At 45.6% G+C, this 25,553-nt stretch overlaps 1 protein-coding gene across 1 annotated transcript in view; it reads right to left on the bottom strand.

Annotated features, from left to right (window-relative positions):
- Positions 1-25,553, bottom strand: part of LOC138284757 (uromodulin-like) — a 184,872-nt gene that overhangs the window by 9,611 nt on the left and 149,708 nt on the right. Inside the window, exons 8-9 of the mRNA XM_069223894.1 lie at positions 24,886-25,045; positions 5,335-5,401 (exon numbers count right to left, since the gene is read on the bottom strand). Of these exons, the coding sequence (XP_069079995.1) occupies positions 5,335-5,401; positions 24,886-25,045 (227 nt within the window). The remainder of the gene's footprint in view (positions 1-5,334; positions 5,402-24,885; positions 25,046-25,553) is intronic.

Here is a 25,553-nt window from a genome sequence, read left to right as displayed (position 1 = left end):
GACCCCAGGGAGCTTACAATGGAGGCAGACTTCTGGGTGAGTACCAGAGAGTCTGAAGAGGCATTTGGGGGTGCTCCTGAGAGGAGTGGTCTAGGTAGTTCCCAACCAGGTGAGGTAGGGAAGGATTGTAGTGTCCCAGGTAGGTCCCAGTGTAGTGGGATGGGTGAGGGACCCCATGTCCAGTCTCAGAGGAGAGGGAATGGGGATGGGTTGAGGCCCAAGGTGCCCGAGATCCGGTCCCAGGTCCTGGAGGGTTCCCTGCGGGAACCCCAGGAGGGGAGCCTAGCCTGTACCATAGGGCCATCTGTTGAGGGAGACCCCACAGTGTCAGGAGAACTTGGGGGGGCGGCTGTAGCCAGCGTCCCACCAGTTCTGGTGTCTGGCAGTACCACTCCTAGTGAGGGGTTGCAGAAGTCCAGACAGAGGGTTGAGAGGGGGTTGCGGACCCCAGTGGAGAACCTGGAGGGTCAGGGGTCAGCTCTGAGTGCAGAGCCCCCCAGGAATGACCTTGGTGAGACCATTTCTGGGCTGGGGGGAATCCAGACTCTGTCAGATGGGCAGAGGTCAGGAGACCTGCGCCAGCCAGACTCTTGTATGGCCCTTGGGGAAAGTGTTTCCCTTGTGGGGGGTAGGTGTGCCCCCCAGGAAGTCCTGGTGCGCCAGGCAATGATTCAACCGCAGGATGGTGACTCTGGGTTGGATGATCAGGTTCAGGGGGTAAACTCTGACCTGATGGGGAGTACGTGTGCTCCCAAGGAAGTCCTGGTGCGCCAGGCAGTGGTTCAACCGCAGGGTAGTGACTCTGGGTTGGATTGCCAGATTCAGGGGGTAAGCTCTGATCTGGTAGGGGGTAGGTGTGCTCCCCTGGAAGTCCTGGTGTGCCAGGCAATGGTTCAACCGCAGGGTGGTGACTCTGGGTTGAATGATCAGGTTCAGGGGGTAAACTCTGACCTGATGGGGGGTAAGTGTGCTCCCAAGGAAGTCCTGGTGTGCCAGGCAGTGGTTCAGCCGCAGGGTGGTGACCCTGGGTTGGATGACCAGGTTCAGAGGGTAAACTCTGACCTGGTAGGGGGTAGGTATGCCCCCCAGGAAGTCCTGGGTTGCCAGGCAGTGATCCAGTCTGTGGGTACAGACCCTGGATTGGGAGGCCAGGTTAAGGGTGTCCCCCCTGACCTGGAGGAAGGGGCTACTGCTAACAGTACCCCTACCATGTTGTCTTCTGGGGGGGCCGCTCCTAGTTGGGTGGTTCAGGACCCCAGAAGAGAGGGCAGGGGGAGGGAAGCCTCACCCCTGGCCCTGGTCCAACCTGAAGGTACAGACCCCAGGTTGGAGGATCAGTTGCAGGTTAACATCCCTGCACTGATGGAAGAATTGTGCAGGACTGCTTCTACAAGCACCCTGACAGTTTTGGACTCTGGGGGTGCCGCTTCTGCAGGGAGGGTACAGAGCCCCAGAGGGGAGGACCAGGGTCAGGTTGTCATCCCTGACCTGGTGGAAGAGAGAGTGGTCAAAGGGTGCCAGGCACCTGGGGCTACCGCCCCCCACTCTCCACAGTCACAGTGGTTAGAGAGGCCTGAGGTCGGGCTCTCATCCCTGACAGTTGTCTGGGGCCACTGTGACTTGCTGTCCTGGTGGACAGAGTTGCCCCTGGGGGGGGGAGGACGAGAGTCACACCCCAGGGGTGGAGTGGGCAACACCACTGTGTTGGCCCTGGTGGTACTATCTGCCCATTGCAATACATCTGTGAGCAAAGTAAAGTTAGGTGTTGCACAGATGGTGTCTGTAGATGTGGAGAAGGATTCCCCATGGGTTAGCTTAGTGGGCCCTGAGAGTATGGACAGAGGGATCCAACTGGAGTCAGGAAGGCGTAGAACTGGAACATGCCCCTGCTGTTGTGGGCCTGGGTCCCTGTTCTATCGCCCCAATCAGGGAAGTACATCAAGGTATTGATTGTTCTCCCCTGGCTTTAGGCTGGTAGGGGGTCGTGTTGGACTTTTGCTTTTGCAGGGTCATCCCCAGACTTTTTTGCCTCCTGCCTCCTATATTTTTCTGACATGTTGCTGTTGGCTTTTCAACTCTGAGCACTTTACCACTGCTAACCAGTGCTAAAGTGCATATGCTCTCCTGTTTAAATTGTATGTAAGTGGTTTATCCATGATTGGCATATTTGATTTACTAGTAAGTCCCTAGTAAGGTGCCCTAGAGGTGCCAGGGCCTGTAAATCAAATGCTACTAGTGGGCCTGCAGCACTGGTTGTGCCACCCACATAAGTAGCTCTGTAATCATGTCTCAGACCTGCCACTGCAGTGTCTGTGTGTGTATTTTTACACTGTAAATTCGACTTGGCAAGTGTACCCACTTGCCAGGCCTAAACCTTCCCTTTCCTTACATGTAAGGCACCCCTAAGGTATGCCCTAGGTAGCCCCAAGGGCAGGGTGCAGTGTATGGATAAGGTAGGACATATAGTAATGTGGTTTATATGTCCTGACAGTGAAATACTGCCAATTTCGTTTTCACTGTTGCAAGGTCTGTCTCTCTCTCATAGGATAATATGGGGGCTACCTTTAAATATGATTAAAGTGTAGATTCCCCTAGAGAAGAGATGGACAGGTGGAGTTTGGGATCCCTGAACTCACAATTTAAAAATGCATCTTTTAGTAAAGTTGATTTTGAGATTGTGCGTTTGAAAATGCCACTTTTAGAAAGTGAGCATTTTCTTGCTTAAACCATTCTGTGACTCTGCCTTGTTTGTGGATTCCCTGTCTGGGTCAGTTGACAGTTGGGTTGTTTTTCACCTCACACCAGACAGTGACACAAAGGGAGCTGGGGTGTGATCTGCATTCCTGATTAGCCATCTCTGCTAGGAGGGAGGGGTGGAGTGGTCACTCTCATCTGAAAGGACTGTGCCTGCCTCTGACAATGCTGTCTCCAGCCCCCTGGTGTGTGTCTGAGGCCTTGCCTGGGCAAGGCAGGATCTCACAAAAAGGTGTGAGTCCCCTTTGAAGGAAGGTGACTTCAAAGACTAAAATGGGTATAAGAAGGGCACCCAAACTTACAAACTTGAGAAACACTTCTGGAATCAAGGGGAACCTCTGCCTGGAGAAGAGCTGATCGCTGAGGAACAAGTGCTGCCCTGCCTGTGACTGTGCTTTGTGGAGCTTTCCTGCAGTGCTGCTTCTGCCAGAGTAAGAGGGCAAAGACTGGACTTTGTGTGCCTTCCATCTTGAAGAAGAAATCTCCAAGGGCTTGATGTAGAGCTTGCCTCCTGTTATTGAAGTCTCAGGGATAGCAAAGACTTCTTCCTGCCAGCACCTGGAGTCTCTGGAGAGACCCCTACTCTGCTCTGTGGTGCCCTTCCAGTTCCTGGGACCCTGAAAGGAGAGGCTGGCAGCCTAAGGACAAAAATACACGCACCGCGCACCGTGCGGAGAAAAGATCGACGCGAATCCGATCGCGGCTGAGAAAACGACGCGACGCCGGCTCCGCAGCTGAGAAACGACGCCGCTGGAAACGCGACCGGAGAATCGACGCCCGGAGCAGGAGAAACGACGCGCAGCATCGCTGACGAAGGCTGAGAGATCGCAATCAGCGCCGCGGGACTTCGGACCGTCGCGTGGCTGGCTTTTTCGACGCGCCTCGCCGAGCCGAGCTGTTTTCAACGCATATACCCGTGCCGGGTTATTTTCGCCGCACACCGCCCGTGCGGGGTTATTTTTGCCGCAAACCAGGTACATTTTCACGCTAGCAGCGCTAGTGTGTTGTTACAACTACCTAAAGACTCTTTTTATTTGAAACCTTTTAAAAATCATAACTTGTCTTGTGTATGTTGGATTTTTGTCGTTTTGGTCTTGTTTTGTCTAGATAAATATTTCCTATTTTTCTAAACTGGTGTTGTGTCATTTTGTAGTGTTTTCATTAAGTTACTGTGTGTGTTGGTACAAATACTTTACGCCCAGCACTCTGAGGTTAAGCCTACTGCTCTGCCAAGCTACCAAGGGGGTAAGCAGGGGTTAGCTGAGGGTGATTCTCTTTTATCCTAACTAGAGTGAGGGTCCTTGCTTGAACAGGGGGTAACCTGACTGTCAACCAAAGACCCCATTTCTAACATATACCTATTTTTTTAACCTGTTCTTCACCACCCTGAGCACCACATTAAACATACAGTTCTAGAAAACAACTGAATGGATTTTCATCAAATAATGAAAAATCACTGTCAGAGTAAAGTTCCAACTTTCTGCAGAATTCGGTGTACTTCTGTTCGGCTGCTTTTTCTGTACTTGCAATCGAAGTTTTCTATGGGATGTAATATGGGAAATTATTGTTTTGGGGCATATTTTATCTTTGCCCCAATTTAGCTGCTCACCCTGAAGCTTTCCAGCAAAGTGCTGAGATGGATGGAATTTCTTTTGAACATCTTATGAAGATTGGTCAAAGGGCACCAAAGTTACTAGCAAAACAAACAAAAACACTCTGAAAACTAATATCTACCTGTAGCTACACTGTAACTACACTGAACATGTACTGTATGTTAGAAAAGTGACTACAGAGAGGACTCCTTTTTTCCTTTGACAGGTCGTCAAGAAGAATGGAGTGATAACGCACCCACCCTTCAGCATCTGCATAAGGAAAACGCCCCCTTTCTTGGGTGGATTGTGGGATTGTTCTTGGGTGGATTGTGTGTACGTTTTAAACGTTTCTTGGAGTGGGAATTATAGCACTATACAGTGCTATACCCAGATCCAGAACTCGTAACCATTGGACAGGAGCCAGTTACCAGTTATTCTGGTCATTGAAACTTGACTCTGGAGCCTCACAATCCCCTGCAAGAGTCGCTCCCTGGTCAAGAGAAACTCAAGCAGAAGGAAAATACAACTCTTACTTGTGAAACCTGAATTAAAATCCTGTAAAACTTTTAAGTGCTCCTAATTCTAACTGTGATGTGTCGGAAGTCCAAGGCATCCTGCGTGCACAAGATAACCCTGATAACCCAGTGGGTTCTAAGAAACGTTATCTATTGCCATTTCCAGTGTCTCTTAACCAAAACCTCAAGGTACCAGAGTCCTAAGGCATCCTGTGGGCACCCGAATAAAAAAACACATAGAACATGTTGCAGGCAAAATATGCACACTGATGTCTGTTGCTGCAAAACAACACTGCCCACCTCATAATGAAATTGAGCAAATTAGCACATTTTACAGTATGTAATGTTGTGTAGAACCACACCTTGATGCAAATTAGCACATAACACAAAAAAACACAACACTCGAAAATGTACAAAATGTAGCCAACTGTTGTGCGTCTACTACAACACAGCCAATACGCAATGTTTAATACCTGAAATGCCGATTGGATCCATCTGAATAGTTACAGTGTCCCGAGCAGCACGAGACGTCGAAGAGCACTAAAAGTAAATTAAACAGAAGAGTCCTTAAGCTTCCACTGCACATCATGAGCCTCTGCTAAAGCTGGAAAGCTCTTGCATCCAGATCATCCAATACCCCACTCACACCTGGCACACGTCCTTTCTGCCACCATCTTCATCATTCGTGACACATCACACAACACTTTTATTCAGCACACCCCTCCACCCCTCTATTCACACGTTCCGCTCATCACTCCCCCCTCACATCTGAATACCAAGCTTAACTGATGCTCTTGTCATGTCTGAACACTCATCTCATTAGGCAGCCTTTATAGCCAACATCTTCTTACAATCAACAATTCTCAGAACAAAGCCCCCATTCAAAAGGGTATCCAGAAACCTCTTCGAGCTCAAAACATACTCACCCATCACACAGGCGACCAACACCTTCTAGAACCTGGTTCCCGCTTTCCACCAGGCAGCCCATCGTGCCCACTACAACCTCGCAATCGCTCACACCAAGTATTCACAACATGAGGTTACTTACATTACCTTAGCCTCAGGCTGATTGATACAGACAGTTTACTTACACTAATATAAACACAGGCTGTTTAGTCTGCATGGTTGCTTACAATACCTTGATCATAATTACACACCAAACAATGTTACTTTCCTTAGCCCCAATCTGCAGGAAACACGTTACCTCACATTACTTTGACAGCAGTCTGGATAGTTTGCAAGTTGTCATGTATTATCTTCACTTACATCATCATCAGATTACACAAGGTTACTTGGATTACTTTACCTATAGTTTGAGTGCTAAATAAACCTTTACTATCCAACAGTACTAATTACATTGTCAAGAAGTATTACAGCTGTATTGAATTCCCGGTACAAATAACTCCTGGCTTCTGCACTGCATCAGACCTTTCTGCAATTCCTGGTCTACGGCTCCCTAGCAGGTGCTAACTCCCCTTCAGTCCCTGGGTCACCAGCTCACCCATGCCGCCTCTGCAAATCCTGGGCCCCCTGCAAGTCCTGGACTCGCCGTAGCTGATGGCCTCCATGCTACCAAAGCAGCTGCTAAAAGACATTAAAGAAAGAGCCCTTTCCAGATATCCTTCTTCAGAATGTCTGTGATTAAAGATTTCCGAAAAGGGCGTAAAAGGTATTCCCTCCTTTCAATAAAATCCTGACTTTAATTTCTTTTTTACTCAATGTGCAATTTTTCTATGAAAAAGCTCATTTTCCTACACCTACACTATGTCTCGGAAAGTTACGTTTCCCTTCTCACACAACAAAGGGATTTACTCCAGCCTTTCCATGAGCGCATCTCTGACCACTTCCAGGAAGGGAAAGTACCAGAGAGCAGAATTATGGTCGCTCCCAATCTCGCAGTGTATTCATGCTTTACAAGCCACACTTCCACCTCCCTTGCCTGGAGTTACTTCAACATAATTTCAAGCAGTCGTGGCGTACATTTCCGTGGTTATAATCTGCTAGGCACGCTTTTCTGATTACCGAGCAGGCGTAAATTCTACCGTTTTTTTGCTATAAACATATGTTTATGGATGGAACTCCCTTTGTGAATCAGCTCGTTGAATTTACATAATATATGAACAGCCTCCGATACATAGTTTCCATACGTTTGACGTGAAGCTCTCTAGAGGATGTGGAGTTTGTTATGATGAGCATATTCGCGGTGCATGAATATAAAACAGATTATTATGCCTCAAATAAAGCCCAATAAAGATAAATGTCTTTGCTTAATATGCATTATGGCTTGAAACAGTTTTTATTGAACTGCCCTCTTTTATCTACAGCTCGACGTCTTCCTCTGTGTGCACTGTTTATCAAATATAAGCTTGAAAATAGTGAGGCTGCTGCTCTAAAACTACTTGTGAAAATGCTGTGTTTTGATGTTGCCATTATGTTGAGACATTTTTTTTTTACTATAATGTCAATTAAGAGCGAAATATTTTCTCTTTATTTGTACATTTGTAATATTTTATGGACATCTGCTTTGGTCAGGTAGCTATCTTGGTTGGTGGCTGGTAATTTGGCAATGATCGGGGCAGGATCCGATTGGTGTGGGAAGCTGCTGAACATATTAGTGATTTCACTGTGGAAGAAGTTTGACAGGTCATTGCAGAGTTCTTGTGAGGGAGGATGTTGACTGTTGCTGAAGGTTTGGTGAAGTCCTTTATGATTGAAAATAAGTCCTTGCTGATGTTGGAGCTGCCTTCGATCCTTTTAACTAGTCCATGTTTCTTAGTGTTTCGCAGTTGCTGGTGTTAGTGTCTGAGAGCTGCCTTGTGTGTGGATCTATCAGTGGATTTGTGGCTGGTTCTCAATTTCCTTTCGAGTTAATTGCAGTATTGTTTTGATTCACAGAGGTCCTCTGTGTACCAGCTGGCTTGCTTGTTGGATCTTCTTTGTTTGTTGGATTTGAGGGATGCATAGGGGTATGCGCAATTCCTGATCCAGTGGTTGAAGTTTGTGATATTCTTGTCAGGGTTATTTGTGGGGCTGGGTTGATCTGTGGTGAGGGACCTGAGCCAGTCTGTTTCAGAGATTTTTCCAAAGGGACTGAGGAGGCTGGTAGTGGTGTTGAATTGTAGTGTGTCGATTTTGAAGTGGATGATGGAGTAGTTGGTTCATGTGAGTGGCATGGTTGCTATGTATTTGAAGCTGTCGCTAGTGGTAAAGGTGGGGTGCAGAGTATGTCTTATATTGTGTGAGGGACTTGTGATAAGCTGGATGAGGCCAATGTTGCCCAAGCATTTGATGAGTGCTGTAGAGCAATGGTTGGCCCTCTTTTCCAGGTAGAAGTTGGGGTTGTTAAGCGGTAGAATGTCTCTAAAGTTGATGGTGAGGGGGGCGACAAAGTTGATGATGAAGTTAGTAAAGGCGGTCCCCTGTCTGCGTGGTAAGTAGGCAAGGGCCCCACGCAGGTTAAAGGTATTGGAGATTTGTGGTTTGAAGTGTGGATCTTCCAGGAGTGGGGTGGGCATTTCTGCATAGGTCAAGGACTTGATAGATTCTTTGAAGATGATGGTGAGTCTTCGTCCAAATTTGTTGCTGTTATCCTATTGTGTGATCTTGTAGCCTGCAGGAATTTTTGTGGCGATGTTGGGTGCTGATGTGGAATTAATTCAAGCTTCCATGGCGGAGAAAAGTTCTAGTGTGGCACTTCTTAGTAGGACCCAGATTTTTTATGCTATTTGCTGAGTGATAGTGTGTTGAGAAGCATGCATGTGAGTGAATGTTGTTATTTGGGATCTTGGTGGCATGGGGTTTGGGTGGGGGTGTAGGTGGCATGGTTGGCTTGTGCGTGTGGGGTGTGGGAGGCTGCATGAGAATCGGTAGTAGAAGCAGGTGCAAGCTCCTACTGTGTTTGGCGATGTTCAGCAGCAGCATGGCGAGAGGCATCCTGGCTTGATCGACCAAAGAATCTGGGGAGTATTGCTGGAGGTTGATCAGATCAGGGATTCTGGCGCTGGATACGGTCCAGATGTGGACGGGCGCAGACAGGTCCTGAAAGGGGAGAGGAGCATGGGGCAGTAGGTGGGGCTTCTCCGAGTGGTAAGAAGAGGTGCTAAGGCAACACAGGAGGAGCAGGTAATGAGCGGGATAAGGTGGGAAGTGGAAACATATGTGGGAGGGGGAAGGAAGCTTTGGGGACCTGAAATGGAGAGAAAAAGCAAAAAGAAGAAGACAGCACAAAGTGAAACCTGCATACAAAAAAAGAGGCACATAGAGAAAGCTGCACAAAAAAGAAAGGGACACAAAAGAGAAAACTGCGGAAAAGACACAAAGAGAGAATTGCACAAAATGGAAAAAAGGCGCAAAAGAGAGAAGGAATCAAAAGTAAAAATGCAAAAGAGAGCAGAGAACAGGCATGAGAGTGAAGATGGTAGAGAAAGAGCGAGTGAGAGAAAAATGAAAGAGTTGGCTAAAGGAGAAAGAGGTGGCTGGATGAGAAGAAAGGAGGAAGAAGGAGGAGAGAGAGAGCACAGAGAGGACGAGGCTAGAGCCTGGTGGCAAAGGCTGGGTCTGAAAGGGCCTACACTGGTTAGTACCAGCTAAGTGGGTGTGGAGCTGGTGGTTAATTCTATCTGGTAGTCCCTCTGGAGACACAGAATTACTTTTCACTGCCTTGGAATGTGTTTCTGAAGAGTCTGTATAGTATTATGACAGATTTGGGGGGCTGGCTGCCCTGCTCCTGATGGCCCTGTTCCATACAACATTATGGCCCACATTACGAGTGTGGCAGTCTTAAGACCGCCACCCTCGCAGTGGCGGTCTTTCTGCCACAGACCTGGTGGTAGAGACCGCCGCATTAGGAGTCTGGCGGTTTGGCCGAAACCAAACTGCCACAACGCCACCAATACCGCCAGGGCAGTTGGACCACAGGGATGAAGGTGAGCACCTTCAGCTGTGCGTCAGCCGCAAGACCACCAGTGGTATTACGACTCAGAAAAACGCTAGGCTTTCTGCAGCGGTCACCCTGCCACGAAAACCCTGGCAGTAAAGGAAGCAAGTGACAGGAATCCCATTCCTGTCACCGGCACACACACATCCACACACCTGCAAATGCCCCTCCACCTATCCACACACTTGCATACACCTCCTACCCATTTACACAGTTGCAGACACACACCTCCAACCGCACTCATACATCCAGACACCCCCACTCACTCGAACACACAAGCATGCACATCAACACCCCCACTCACTCGGAATGATGAACTCAGACACCCCATTCACTCTCAAACACACACTCAGACACCCCCTTCGCTCACAAACATGCACTCATACAGACATGAAGTCGTAACATGGTGGTCTTCGGACTGCCAACACTGGTGCTCTTCTGGCGCCTGTGACTTCAGTGGTCTGTTGAAAAGACCGCAAAAGTTGTAATGAGGGTCTACATATGGAGTATGGACCCTGAAAGCTTATCAGTGGTTAGACCGGGAGACACTGATGTCCTGATAATCAGATATTTCAGTGCATTATCCTTAAAAGTCAATGAGGTATAATGGAGCTTCCATTGAACACCCTTAAATCATAGGAAATGTTCATTAGGAGTCATTACATCACTTTATTGTCTTTGCACAAAGCAATCTCCCACCTCCTGGAGTATGTCTGGGGCCACAGCTGGAAAGGCAGGGTCTTGTCCACTACAAATACTTTCTTTTGAAGTTTGACTACTTCAAAGGCAGAAATCAGTATCAGTATTGGGTCTCTGAGACCACATCGTCAGAACACTTCTGGACTGAAGACATTCTGCCAGGAAGGAGAGCTAGATGATGGAGATGGACCTGCCACTATGCCTGCTACTTTGCTGTGCTTGCTGGCCTGTTACTTGCTATTTCGTTCTGGGGAGTGAACAGACTGGACTTTGCTTTCTACATCCTGCTTTTCAAGGTTCTTCAAGGGCTTGAACTGAGCTTGCCCCCGTTAGAAGTCTCAGGGATAGCAAAGACTTCATCTGCCAGCACCTGGGCTCTCTTGCTGAGAGTCTTGACTCACCAAGTGGTGCTAAATCGAGTTCTAAGGCCCTTGGGAATGAGTTTTAATTTAACCAAAAAGAAACCAAGTGCATCAACTCCAGAGCAATTTTATACCCGGCACCCCCATCTGACTTGGCGCCGCTGCCTGCACCAGGAGCCTTGGTCCTCACTGAGTGCAACAACCGTGACCTATGCCCCAGACCCGACGCTGCTGCAGTGCATCCGGAGTACTACACAGTGTGAGTATTGAGAATCCTGAGTCCTGTGTCCCTGTTGTCTGGGACACCCTACTCCGTCGCAGCACTCGTGGCCCCATGGTGTGATAGCAACACAGTGAAGTTGACGCCTCGCATCTTGACCTGCCGGATTCTTCGACTGCACCTGATCATAAGGAACCAGCACCTCAGCACCAACACTGCATCACCTCCCCCTGCAACCACAATGAACCGATGCCTCACCTGCCTGGAAGTAAGGAACCAACAGCTCACCTCCCTGGTAGCAGTAAGGAACCAATGCTGCAACAGCTCCAGCAACGCCTCGAGTCACCAACTCCATGCAGCATCTTTGTTTAACAAAGGTACTGTGCCTGGGGTCCGTGTGACTCTGTGACCGGCCATACTCCATTGCAAGTAGCGCCGGACTGTTGGGACCGACTCCGTCAATGATGTTGTGACAACTACAGTTCAAGCAATTGTGTTTCAAAGCACTTTATTGAGATTTAACCTTTAAAAATTCATATCTTAGCTTGTGTATGTTGGATGTTTGTTGTTTAGGTCTTGTTTTATTCAGATAAATATTGGCTATTTTTCTAAACTGGTGTGGGGTCCCTTTGTAGTGTTTTCACTGTGTTACTGTGTGTGTGTGTGAGTGTACAAATACTTTAGACACTGCCTCTGAGATAAGCCTGACTGCTGGTGCCACGTTACCAATGGGGTGGGAAGGGGTTATTTTAGCTGTGTGGCTTCCTTACCCTGACTAGACTAAGGGTCTCTACTTGGACAGGGTGCAAACTACTGCCAACTAGAGACTCCATTTCTAACAACTAAGATGGCAATCCTCTCATGTGCATAATTTATGTTTCTTCAGAGGTCACGTAAAAAATCAATCAATGGAAAGCCCTTCCACACATGCCATTATAAAATTTTCTTAGGTATGTGTGACCTACTACAATGTGCCAATCTATGGGCTGCTGGTATCTCTCTGCCTAAAGTTAACCTTGTTGGACTTTTTTCCTTATGCAGCATCATCTCCAATCTTTTTGCCTCCTGCCTCCTATTTTTTCTGACCTGTTTTTGTTGGCTTTTGAACTCTGGGCACTTTACCACTGCTAACCAGTGCTAAAGTGCATATGCTCTCTGTGTATATGTTACTGTTGATTGGATTTCCATGATTGGCATATTTGATTTACTGGTAAGTCCCTAGTATAGTGCACAAGAGGTGCCCAGGGTCTGTAAATCAAATGCTACTAGTGGGCCTGCAGCACTGGTTGTGCCACCCACATTAGTAGCTCTGTAAACATGGCCCAGATCTGCCACTGCAGTGCCTGTGTGTGCAGATTGTAACTGCCATTTCAACTTGGCAAGTGTACCCACTTGCAAGGCCTAAACCTTCCGTTTTCTTACAAGTAAGACACCCCTAAGGTAGGCCCTAGGTAGCCCCATGGGCAGGGTGCAGTGTATGTTTAAGGTAGGACATATACTAATGTGTTTTATATGTCCTAACAGTGAAATACTGCTAAATTAGTTTTTCACTGTTGCAAGGCCTATCCCTCTCATAGGTTAATATGGGGGCTGCCTTTAAATATGATGAAAGCGTAGATTTCTTTTGGGAGCAGATAGACATCTGGAGCTTGGTGTCTCTGAGCTCACAATTTAAAAATACATCTTTTAGTAAAGTTGGTTTTGAGATTGTGTGTTTGAAAATGGCACTTTTAGAAAGTGGGCATTTTCTTTCTTAAACCATTCTGTGACTCTACCTGTTTGTGGATTCCCTGCCTGGGTCAATTTGACAGTTGGGCTGTTTGCACCTCTCCCTAGACAGTGACACAAAAGGGAGCTGGGGTGTAGCCTGCATATCCTGAGGAGCCATCTGTGCTAGGAGAGAGGGGAGGAGTGGTCACTTACACCTAAAGGGCTGTGCCTTCCATCACACAATGCAGTCTCCAACCCCCTGGTGTGTGTCTGGGGCTTGGCCTGGGCAAGGCAGGATTTCACAAACAAGAGAGACTTTCCTTTGAAGTAAGCCTACTTCAGAGGCCAAAATGGGTATAAGAAGGGCACCCAAAACCACAGACTTTAGATCACTTCTGGACATCAAGAGGAACCTCAGCCTCGAGAAGAGCTGAGGATAAGTGCTGCCCTGCCTGAGACTGTGCTTTGTGGAGCTATCCTGCAGTTGCTGCTTCTGCCTGTGCAAAGGGACAAAGACTGGACTTTGTGTGCCTTCATGCTTGTGAAGAAATCTCCAAGGGCTTGTCCTGAGCTTGCCTCCTGTTGTTGAAGTATCAGGGCCACCAAAGACTTCTCCTGCCAGCACCTGGACTCTCTGTTGAGACTCCTGCCCTGCCCTTGGAAGGTGAAGCTAGCAGACCGAGACTAAAAATCCATACACAGTCCGCCGCGTGGGGAAAAATGTGAAGTACCATCTGAGACGTGGCTGAAAAACAATGCGCTGCTGGCTTTGCGGCATAAATCGACGCGAAACCGGCATCATGGCTGGAAAATTGACGCACGGAGCTGGAAGAACGATGTGCAACACGCGCTGAAAGAGGCTGTTAATGTCGCAACCCACATTGCGCGGTTTTGCTGATACCTTGTGGCAGGATTTTTGACACAAACCTTGCTGGGTGCGGAAAAACCACGCAACGCCTGCTCGGACCCAAGTGCTGCCTAGATCGACACATCCCTCCCCTGCGGCAAGGAAAAACGATGCAAGCCGACCGAACCGGAGAAGGAGAAACGATGCACGGTCTCACTTGCGGGTGAGAAATCGACGAGCCGTTTACCTTTTTCGACGCATACTCGCCTGTGCGTGTCATTTGGACGCTACCCAGGTACTTTTCAACGCTAACAGTGTTTTGCCTGTTTTCTCAAGGATTTAAGACTCTTTTTGCTTTTTAATTAATAACTTGACTTGTGTATGTTGGATTTTTTTTGTTATGGTCTTGTTTTGTTTAGATAAATATTTCCTATTTTTCTAAACCTGTGTGGTGTCGTTTTGTAGTGTTTTCATCAAGTTACTGTGTGTTTTGGTACAAATACTATACACCTAGCATTCTGAACTTCAGTCTGCCTGCTCGTGCCAAGCTACCAAGGGGGTGAGCGGGGGTTAGCTAAGGGTGATTCTCCTTTACCCTGACTAGAGTGAGGGTGCTTGCTTAGACAGGGGCTAACCTGACTGCCAACCAACGACCCCATTTCTAACAACCCTTTTCTAGTAGTCTCTTTTTTACTTTTTGTCACGTATTTTATTAGTTGTACATTAAAAAGTAATCCAGTGGTCAATTCTGAACAGATACAATCACCAAGATACAGGTAACTCGGTAGTAGCTGAAAAAATTAACAATATTAGGAAGGGGTGAAGCATTCAGGCTACATAACTGTATTACCATCTGCAGTCTCAAATACTGAGAGTGAAGGAATAGATTTCTACTTAAAAAAATCAATCCTTGGGTACAAAGAGATCAGGGTTTCCTCTCATGACACTCATGGCTCTGAAACTATCTTTCCAGTGGATAGAAAGAGAGTGTTAAACTTCTATATGGAGGCAAGTCCGTATTCATTTCACTTTCAGGATAGGGAAGAATTTCAAGTGGTCTCTAATATGTGTAGCTGATCATTAAGGGCCATATTTACAAGAAAGTGTCTCATCACTAGTGATGCGCTACTTTTCTTGTGACCCCTTTGCATCCCCTAACGCCACCATTGTAGCGCCATATTAAAAATGTGGCGCACCATTGTGCATGTTAGGGGCAATAGCGTCATTTTTTTTACACTATTGTAACGCTATACTGGATTAGCGTAAAAAAAAATGATGCTAATCCAGTATAGTGTTAAAAGGCCCATTGAAATTAAGTGGAACCTCATTTTAACACCTGCTTTCAGCAGGCATTAAACATGAGGCTAGAAATGGCCCAATGGAATCTTGCAGATTCCATTGCGCCATTTTTAGCGATCCTCCCTAAAAAGTGAATGTCCCTTTTGCATCTATCATGCCTACATTATGCATGATGTGGCGCAAAGGGTTTACAAGGTGGCGCAATCTTGTAAATATGACCCTACGGTAGTAGCCGTTAGTGTCACATTTGCTGTAAAAATGTGGCAATAAGGGGTGCAAGGGCCTTGTAAATCTGGCTCTAAGTGAGTAAATTAACCGTTCATAGGAGGCCTTGGAAAAGTCATATGGCTGAAAGTATGGGTAATTTTCGTCAGTGCAGTATGCAGTTTTGACAAAGGCCAATCAGGTGTGGTTATCCACACCTGGAAAAGTTTAGGTATGGTGGAGCAGTGCTAACTCTACTGAAAGGCAAAGATCGAGGACGCTAATCTGAGTCACTGTCTCCCAAACCTTGTCCAAGAAGTCCTGAATGAGTTTGTATGACCACAGTAGATACATGATTTCACATCCTGGCTCCAACTTCAACAGGTGTTCGATGGTGTAATTCCAGGCTGAGGACAACTTCTGAGAAGTTCAGTGCCATCTATTAAGTATATTAAAGTGAGATTCAGTCTAGATTCCCAGTGATGCTTGTTATGTGTGATTAGGAGAGCGGCCTATACTTTGTCCATCGGGTGCGTATGTGTGCACCAGGCTAAAATATTTGCAGTTGCCAGCGATATTTAAGATAATTTGGGGGAGAGGCCTGGAGTTATGACTAAATGTGAAGTGTTACACTGAGAGGTGCCTGAGGAGAGACAGCATCCTCTTCGCTCCCTCCCCACACACTTTCCTCCCTTCTCTGTCTGTATATCTTCTGGGTTTCCCTTATAGGTATTGTTTGGGCCACCCAACCTCCCCCGGGCAAGGTGTTTGCGAGAAGAATGCTAGTCTCCAAATATACAGATTAATAACTGAAATTGTATGAGGTCAAATGATTTTTGTGATTTGGGCAGGGCAAATGTAAGCTAGACTTTTTTACTCGATTTGTTAGACTAAGACCAGATAGTTAAAGTTAAATGCTGCTACTAAATGAGTGGAGAGGTGATCCTAAAAGTTGTTTACTGTACAGTACATATTGACCGCCATGTAGGTGATACAAGATAATTTAGGATGTGCTGTAATCTGATTGTATTATTCGGTTTCAAAACAGAAAAGTTAATACAGAACAACAGAAAGAAACGGTAGTTGGCATACAAGTATGCTAGATGCCAGGGTCTACTAAATGGGTATCGCATCTAGATCGAATGGAATTTGCGCTCGAGCAAAATTATTTTTGGCAATATTGTCAACCAACTCACTGCCTGAAAAAATGTCTGGGGTTGACCCAATCACTCTACATATTTGCCTATTTTATAGCCCCTTATGATATGGGGAACTTTCCATAGCGTAGTCTTGGGGGTATATTGTGTGATTGTCTATTCTATTCTATTTTTTTTGTATTCTATTCCATTAATTCATGTAGCATGATAACCACTCAGAAGGCTATACGGGCACTAGGGATCCATAAATGAGAATGCAGAAGCCTATGACAAACGGATTTAAACAGGGAAAGACATGTTTTTCAGACTATTCTGTTGGCAAGGTCATAGGAGATGAGTCAGTACGTAATTAGAATTTTATTGTTTGACAGCAAGTTAGGGAATAGCTCGTACTCCCAATCTCTGACAGGGAAAGTGAGGCATAATAAACTAAGGCCCATATTTATACTTTTTTAGCACCGTATTTGCGCAGCTTTTTGACGCAAAAACGGCGCAAACTTACAAAATATAATTGTACTTTGTAAGTTTGCGCCGCTTTAGCGGAAAAAAATTACCCAAATGCGACGAAAAAAGGATATAAACATGGGCCTAAGAGCGACTGAACTAGGAGCTTTAGCAGAAGCAGAACGGGACAATTTGGCTGAAAGTTAAAGACGACAAGAATTACAGAAGCTTCAATGAATACTGTTAGAGATGAGAAGCAAGTGAAGTAAAACCATGTAAAGAAAAATTGCCGAACTACGATGAAGAATAAAAAATTGATGTAGGGCCATGTTCTGAATCATTTGATTTCTAGAAAGATGTTTTAAAGGGCATTTCAGTAGGTACTTCTGGACAGAATTAAGGTCTAGACCTCCCGGTGACAGTGAAGAATGGAAGAATTTGTTAAACGAGGTATGGTTGGTGGAAAAATGCAAAGAGATTTTGCTGACCTTAGTAAGTAGCGAAAGGTCTTTGCCAATCTAAATTCCAAGATTAGATACTTTCAAAACTGGAATAGGTGATGAGCCTAGATTCTCAGGCCACCAGGTAGTGCACAAAAGTATGGTCTGTTTTCCCAACAGATGAATGTTAGTCCTATCTGTGCTGAGTTTAAAAGAACAATAACCAAAAGACAGTTCTGAAAATTCAGTTGATTGAACAGAATTTGAGGTTGTCTGAGTTGTCATGAATAATAGACCATGGTATGAAATGAGTTGTGCTAAGTGGGAACCCTAACATTAAACAGTGTAGGGCTTGAAGAAGAGCATTGATGGACCATTTGTTTGGGTTCTCTGGAGCTGCAATGAAAGCAGGTAAGTAGATGGCCTGAGTCATGGTGATAGGAAGAGTTCGAGGAAAAAGCCTTGCCCTGTGCTCCTACCTGATGAAGATGTGAGATCAGAATTGTATGCGCTGAGAAGTCAACCAATAGTCATTTGAAGTCATATGAATTCCAGAATGGAAATTAGGGCAGTCTCAGTACAGCGAAAAGAATGAAAGCGTGACTGGCCAGGTTCAAAGATTAAATTAGCATCCAGAAAAGAAGAGTTCTGAGAATGTGTTTACTTTTCAAGGAATGTGACTGGGAAGGAGAGAAGATAAATGGGGTGGTAGTTACTGAGAAACATGACATCCGCAGCAGGCTTTTTGATGCCTATACTACTCTGTTCTGAATCTTAAAAGATACTCTACAGCTTGTGGATGTCTCCTCTATGATGAAGGAACATTGTTTTCCAAATATTACTAGTATAAACACACATAAGTAGTGATGACTGGGTCTAGTGGCTTAGTGAACTTATACATCCTCTCAAGAATAAGTCTTGGACACCATGGTCACTCGGTGGAATCCCAGCAGATCTACTCAGCCTTTCATCTTTCTGAGATTGATAAAATGAGTTCAATAAACATCTGTTATCTGTTAAGGGTACAGGAATACATGATGTTCAACAGATAGTCCTCAGGTGTTATTCAAAGAATGCTTAGATGAATGAGTTCTTGACTCACACCATCATTAATATTATAAGTGGTAGGACTGGGTGGAATTCGTGGAGTTTCACTCTGCAGAGTTCTGTGAAGTTACAGAAAAACTGTGTGAGATTCTATGGAATTCCACAAACAGGTGGAAATTATGCTGCTTGCACAGCCCACACTGGAATTTAGCACCAGAGCGTGAGCAGTGCTAAAATCAGCACAAACAACACCATGTGTTGCAAAAGAGCTAGAGAAAATCTACTTGAGCTGCAGCAAACCTACTCAAAGGTCATCCCTCTGCCCCTAGCCGCTTACGAGCACAGGTGACCACCTGCACCAGAAAATCACTCTACGGGATGCCAAATCTTGCTAGCAATGACTAGGTTGCATATTCTGGAGTCTCGCAGGAGAAAAATTCTGCCACGCAGTGGTTGGCAGAATTTGCCCAGCATTCCATGTTAAAGAGTAATGTGGAGTGGCCAAAGTCCACCAATTCTGCAGGCAGAATGGAACATTTGCCCATTGATAATAATTAGTTGCCTGTAAACTAAGGAGACATCTTTCACAGAAAAAGGCTTCAGGTTTATTTCACACTGGCAGTGGTAAAACGTGGATCTGTAAGAATAACAAATGACTGGGGTAAGAAATGGGAATATCATGAAGCAATATGAAAGAGGTGTTTGACAATGGGCACCACCTGCACTTATGCAACTATGGGAGAAAAGTGTGCCCCAAAATGTAGACCTCCCTCCCCAAAATTGTATCTGACCCAAACCTCCCACATTTACTGGATCAGACACTGTGTTAAACCTCAACTTCATGAGCCAATGCTTCCTAACATCACAGCATCTCCCCACACATTTTAGGATTTTATTACAAAAGTTAAAAAAAATAAGTGGTACAGACTCAATCCCATAAAGGCTCTCACATGCAGAGTTATACAAGGTATGTTGAACGTCATAAAATATTTAAAGTCCCAATGGGCAGCAAAATCAGTAAAAATTTGAGCAGCATCTAGAATAGAATAGACAATTCTTCAAAAATCTGTCTCACTCCTAGAATCAAGGGGTTCATACACAATTTATGCCTTTTAAATCAAGTGTTCTACAGTTTCATTAAGGTGTGAGCAAATGTATAGTTTCTTCAGCAAATCAGAGCACATGCAAAATAAACTGGGTCTAAGCACATAGAAAAAAAACTGTGCATTGCCTTAGCACCTCAGCACTAATTTTATGCATGATTATTCAGCACTCTCTATACTAATGTCTTCCGGAGATGGTCAAACAAATATGAAACTGTGGGCTTCTTTTACAAAGGTAATCTTACACTTTTGTGTAAGTTTACTATCTTTTGTGTTCACAAACTTGGAGTCAATAGTAATTTTATGAGTGCAGAGATTCCATAGTCGAACTCCGCACTTAAAAATAAAGGCTGCCTCTGACCCTAGTGTATTTAAATATATTGATCACCTCAATAACATTCTATCTAGCTTTAGCTAACAGTGAAGGACCAATGTGGTTTCCAATATACAATTGTCTTATAATTATAATAATAATAATATAATTTGACAAAATATTGTTTGGGCTGGAATAATAGAAATATGTTAAGAGAAATACATTGGGGTTTTTTAATATCTCATAATAATGTGCCAGTAACTTTTACAAAACTGTGGGCATAAATCCTCCATCCTCCCCCTTCCCCCAAGGATACTTTTATGTTGTTGTTTATAGAGGCCATGCCCGTGCTTCCCACTCATACACTCCTGTCTATAAGCTTAGATATAGGTGCTGTGTTACATTGGGAACTGAGGAAGGGTGGCAAAGAGTAACATGGGCTGAGAAATTAGGCAGTGGGAGTTAAATGAGGATGTCTAAAGCATTTAAGCGCTACAAAGGAGGATCTGGGAGTATCTGAAAGCTTAAATGAAGAGTCTGAGGGACACCCAAGTTGCTTTGAGGATATTTTGGGTTTATCAGAGAGGGCCTGAGAGTTAAGTAAGCGTGCCTTAGGTCCAGTAGATGGGTATTCAGGGTCTCTGGTGGCTGGAATAGTGGGACTGAGGGCCTCTGAGGGCTAGCCCAAGGTTTCGTGGACCAGGTGAAGGAGTGTAAAGGAAACCTGAGGGAATGTGAGTTCCTCTTCATGGCTTCTGAGGGTTATGAACAGTCCACTTGGGACTAGTGTGTGATCTCTTGGGTTCCCTTATGATTAGCAGAATGTGCCATATTGTGGGATGAGTGCAGTTTATGGTTTTCTGTAGACAGCAAGAGATTCAATAGAGGGAGTCTGACAGACTTTGAGTATTGTCAGAGTGGGTGTGAGCTCAGGTGCAGTCGAATGAAGTCACATTAGGGACACTGGGGCCAATAGAGAAGATGAATGTTAGGTGAGGATGTCTGACAGGTGATCATTTCTGATGGACTACTGTTTGTCTCTGAGGACTGTCTCAAAGCTTGCTGATGGTATGTCAAGCCTGTTAGAAATATTTGAAAACTATGCCAGAACAGGTTGCTGAGAAAAATACTATGGTTGGCTGGGACCAAGCTTGTGGTCTTCTGAGGTTGGCTGATGGTCTTTAATGGCTGCCCAAGAGACCCTGATAGCCAAATATGGATCTGTGAGGCCTAGCTGATGTAAGGTGAGAGTTAGCCAGTAGTCCTTGACAGCCTACTGCTCATCTGTGATGACAAGATCAATGCTCAGATGGTTTAGAGTGAATGAGAGCAAGCTAGACGACTCTCAGGAGACTGAAGAAGTTTACGTTACTCAGTAAACTGCAGTGAGGTAATGAGGGAGGGCAGTGATCCTATCAGGAAAGCTGTACCCAGGGCGGGCTTTTGGGCGGTGCGAGTGGTGCAACCGCACCGGGCGCTGACCTCAGGGGGGCGCTGTGTTTATCAATAGCTACCGAAACTTGCAATTTAAAAGCACCTGCTGAAAGGTTCCTTGTGTGTTTAACCTTCAAGAAACAATTAAAATGTCAAGATACCTCTTGTGATTAATGTTCCTGCTAGAGAGAGGGATGGGAGTTTTGCCTTGTGGCAGCTTTGACTCCACATAAAGTAGCATAGAGGGTTAATATGCTTGGTGCAAAAAACAGAACTATGGTGTATATTTACAAAAAGTGGCACTGCACACCACACTTAGGGCCATATTTATACTTTTTGACGCACAACTGCGCCAACGCAGTTGTGCGTCCAAAAAGTTAACGCCGGCTAACGCCATTCTGAAGCGCCATGCGGGCGGCGTATTTATTCAATGACGTTAGCCGGCGTTAGCCGGCGCTGCAGAGTGGTGTGCGCCCAAAAAAATTACACACACCAGGCAGCGCCGGCGTAGGGGAAAATGGAGTTTGGGCTTCAAAAAATGGGGCAAGTTAGGCTGAGGCAAAATTATCTCCTCAACCCGATTTGCGCCATTTTTTTTGGGCGCCCTGATGCCATTAACATGACTCCTGTCTTAGCAAAGACAGGAGTCATGCCCCCTTGCCCAATGGCCATGCCCAGGGGACTTATGTCCCCTGGGCATGGTCATTGGGCATAGTGGCATGTAGGGGGGGACAAATCAGGCCCCCCTATGCCACAACAAAAAAAAAACAAATACTTACCTGAACTTACCTTAATGTCCCTGGGGTGGGTCCCTCCATCCTTGGGCGTCCTCCTGGGGTGGGCAAGGGTGGCAAGGGGTGTCCCTGGGGGCGTGGGAGGGCACCTGTGGGCTCATTCCGAGCCCACAAGTCCCTTAACGCCTGCTCTGAGCAGGCGCTAAAAAATTACGCTAACGCGGCTAGACGTAATTTTTTAAGGCCCGCCCACTCCTGTGCGCCATTTTTGCACGGGAGTGTAAATACAGCACACAGGCCTGGGAGTCATTTTTTAGACGGGAACGCCTACCTTGCATATCATTAACGCAAGGTAGGTGTCCACGCTAAAAAATGACGCAAACTCCATGAACTTTGGCGCTAGACGCGTCTAACGCCAAAGTAAAAAAATATGGAGTTAGTTTTGCGTCGAGTTTGCGTAAAAAAAAATATGCAAATTCGGCGCAAACGGAGTATAAATATGCCCCTTAGCGCCACCATGTGTGTATAATTTTTCACATTCGGTGCACCATGGCAGTAGTTAGGGGACTAGAGTAAAAAATGTTTGCACTGGTCCGGCGCTTTGCAGGATTAACGTAAAAAAGAAATTGACGCTAATCTTGCAAAGCACCCAGAGGCCCATTGTAAACAATGGAAGCCTCCATTTAATGCCTGCTTTGAGCAGTCTTAAAAGTGCCGGAAAAAATGACATATTTGGCTCCCACTAACGGGGGATGCCCCCTTTGCTTACATTATGCCTGGTGCAGGCATAATGTAGTGCAAAGGGTTACAAAGTGGCACAATGCATGCATTGCGCCTCTTTGCAAATATGGTACAGCGTTTTTGGCCTTCTAAAAAAACATTAGTGTAAAAAAATGACAGTAATGTGGCGTTAGAATGGCACAAGGGGGTCCTAAATATGCCCCTATGGCAGTGCTTTAATTGTGCTTGTTGTTTCCAGCGGGGAGCACCAGCCCTTATTTTTGAGGGCCGGCGCTTATTTTTCTGCCTGTGAGAAAATGATACATATGGGAAAGACGGAGGAAGAGAAAATGAAAAAGCATCACAATGGGAAAAAGCAGAAATCCGCAAGAGTGAGCAAAAGGGGCAGGGAGTGCCTGTAAATGGATTGAAGAGGCACGACATGGCTTCAGCATTAACCTACCTCTGTATTCCGTGTTCACACATTTAATTGCTGCAGCCACATGTTTAAGAGGAGGGCTTTGGGCACCAGCACCTTTTTATTTACCAATTAAGCACTTCTCTATGTGGCATATTTGAATAAAGTGGCGCTGCACACAGTGCTGCAACACTTTTCTTGTACCCTTTAGCACCCTCCTAACACCACCATGTGTGCGTCATATTTAAATACAGCAGTAGTTAGGGGACTAGTGTCAGAATTTTTTATGGTAGTCCAGCGCTTTGCAGGATTAGCATCAAAAATGTTGACGCTAATCCTGCAAACCACCCAGAGGCCCATTGTAACCAATGGAAGCCTCCTTTTATTGCCTGCTCTGAGCACGCATTAAAAGTGCTGGAAAGAAATGATGCAAAGAAATCTGACAGATTTCTTTGCACCATTTTGTTGGCCCCCCTAACGGGGGAGTCCCCCTTTGCATACATTATGCATGGCACAGGTATAATGTAGCGCTAAGTGTTACATAGTAGCGCAATGCATGCATTGTGCCACTTTGTAAATATGGCGCAGTGTTTTTGGCCTTCTAACGCCACATTAGCTTTAAAAAAATTACACTAATGTGGCGTTAGAGTGGCACTAGGGGCTCTTAAATATGCCCCTATTGAGCATATTTGAAAAAAGTGGCGCTACACACAGTGCTGCACCACTTTTCTTGCGTCTCTTAGTGTTCCCCTAACGCCACCATGTGTGCGCTGTATTTAAAATGGCGCAACATGACAATAGTTTGGAGACTAGTGTCAGAATTTTTTACGCTAGTCCTGCACTTTGCAGGATTCGCGTAAAAAATGTTGATGCTAATCCTGCAAAGTACCCAGAGGCCCATTGTAACCAACAGACGCCTCTTTTTAACGCCTACTCTGAGCAGGTGTTAAAATGCCGGAAAAAAATGAGATTTCTTTGTGCCATTTTGTTGGCCCCCCCTAACGGGGGATGCCCCCTTTCCATACATCATACCTGGCACAGGCATAATGTAGCACAAAAGGATACTAAGTGGTGCAATGCATGCATTGCGCCACTTTGTAAATATGGCACAGCATTTTTGGCCTTCTAACGCCACATTTTAGCATAAAAAAATTACGCTCATGTTGCGTTAGAATGGTGCTAGTGGCTCTTAAATATGCCCCTATATTTTATGTGGCTAGCTGAGTGGATTAGTAAAGCCAGCCTTTACAAGTGCTTTATAACAAATGAATGTATGTGAAAGGGGAGCGATGGAGAGATGAGGGGCACATTTGCCGGGTGGTAGGGAGTAAAATCGAGGAGCAGGTCATAGGGTGGGGGGCACCACAATAAACTGTCGCACAGGGCACCACGAGTCCTAAAGACGGCCCTGGCTGTACCCTAAGACTCTGCACCGGCCACTGTTCCCATTCTTCTTCCTCCTGCGTACACTGTTGGATTGGTAGGTCTTAAGAGGAACTCCCTTATGGCACCTTCTTTCCAGCACACATTGTCAGGGACAGAAGAGACAGAACACCCTTGTGGCACCCTCTTTCCAGAATACATTGTCAGGGACAAAAGGGTCAGGTCGCACACCCAGCCTATATGCAATTTTTGGGACTGGTGGACCCGACATTCCTGGCCCCAAATGTTCCATTCTGTTGCATTTTTTAAACCTGTGTTGACGGTGATGTAAACTTGCACTGCTGGTGCTGCATGTGATGTACCTGTTTATGGATGCATTGCTGCTTCTTGTGCTGCACCTGTCCTTTGCATTGTTTGCAAAAGAAGTAAACTGTTGATTCTTCTTCTCCGGCTAGTTCCTTGCTGTACTTACAACTGCTCATTGTGGCACTCCCCCAATAGTTGATTTAGGAACTTATTTAAATTCCTTTTCTGTATCAACGGCCATCACTTACCTTGCAGTCATCTAGTGTTGTATTCTTGCACAGGGATATTTCACACGTCATGTACACTTCAGACTGGTCTGCAAAAGCAAAGGTTTCTATCTTAAACATAACTTCCAAGGAATCGCCGTTGTGGATAATCTGTACGTCGGTATCACCCGTCGCTGCACAACTATGAAGAGAAGAGGTCCTAGAGTTAGATTTCAAATATTGCTTTTAATGTCACAGATAAGTCACCACTAAAGCCTCACTGTCTCGCTGTATGTGTTGGGGCCCACCAAGAGTACCAGCCTGGTGAGATGTACTTATTGTGCCAGTGAGTGAAACCAGTTCTTGAATATTACATCTTACATTTTTTCCTTTCAGTCAGCCACCCTCAGTGATCCTTAAGCCACGAAAGCGACATCTGATTAATTTGGAACAGTTTTTAGAATAAATAAAAAAAATAACACATATGTCTGAAACCCCATTTAAATCAAGACTGATCGCCAGTGAGACCACACTCTAAGAAGTGAGATTCACAAACAAGTGAGACTGTATTCTAAGTTGTGACTCACACACAACCAGAAAGGCTGTGTGTCAAGGAGTGAGCTTAACTTTAGTGAGTCAGACAGTGCTCTGAGGTGCTAAACTCAATCGTAATGAGGAGTAACACTTAAATGTAGCTTGGGGTTCCACCT

This window comes from Pleurodeles waltl, chromosome 3_1 (genome assembly GCF_031143425.1).
Source record: "Pleurodeles waltl isolate 20211129_DDA chromosome 3_1, aPleWal1.hap1.20221129, whole genome shotgun sequence".
Lineage (NCBI taxonomy): Eukaryota > Metazoa > Chordata > Amphibia > Caudata > Salamandridae > Pleurodeles > Pleurodeles waltl.
This window is presented reverse-complemented; position numbering and strand designations above follow the sequence as displayed.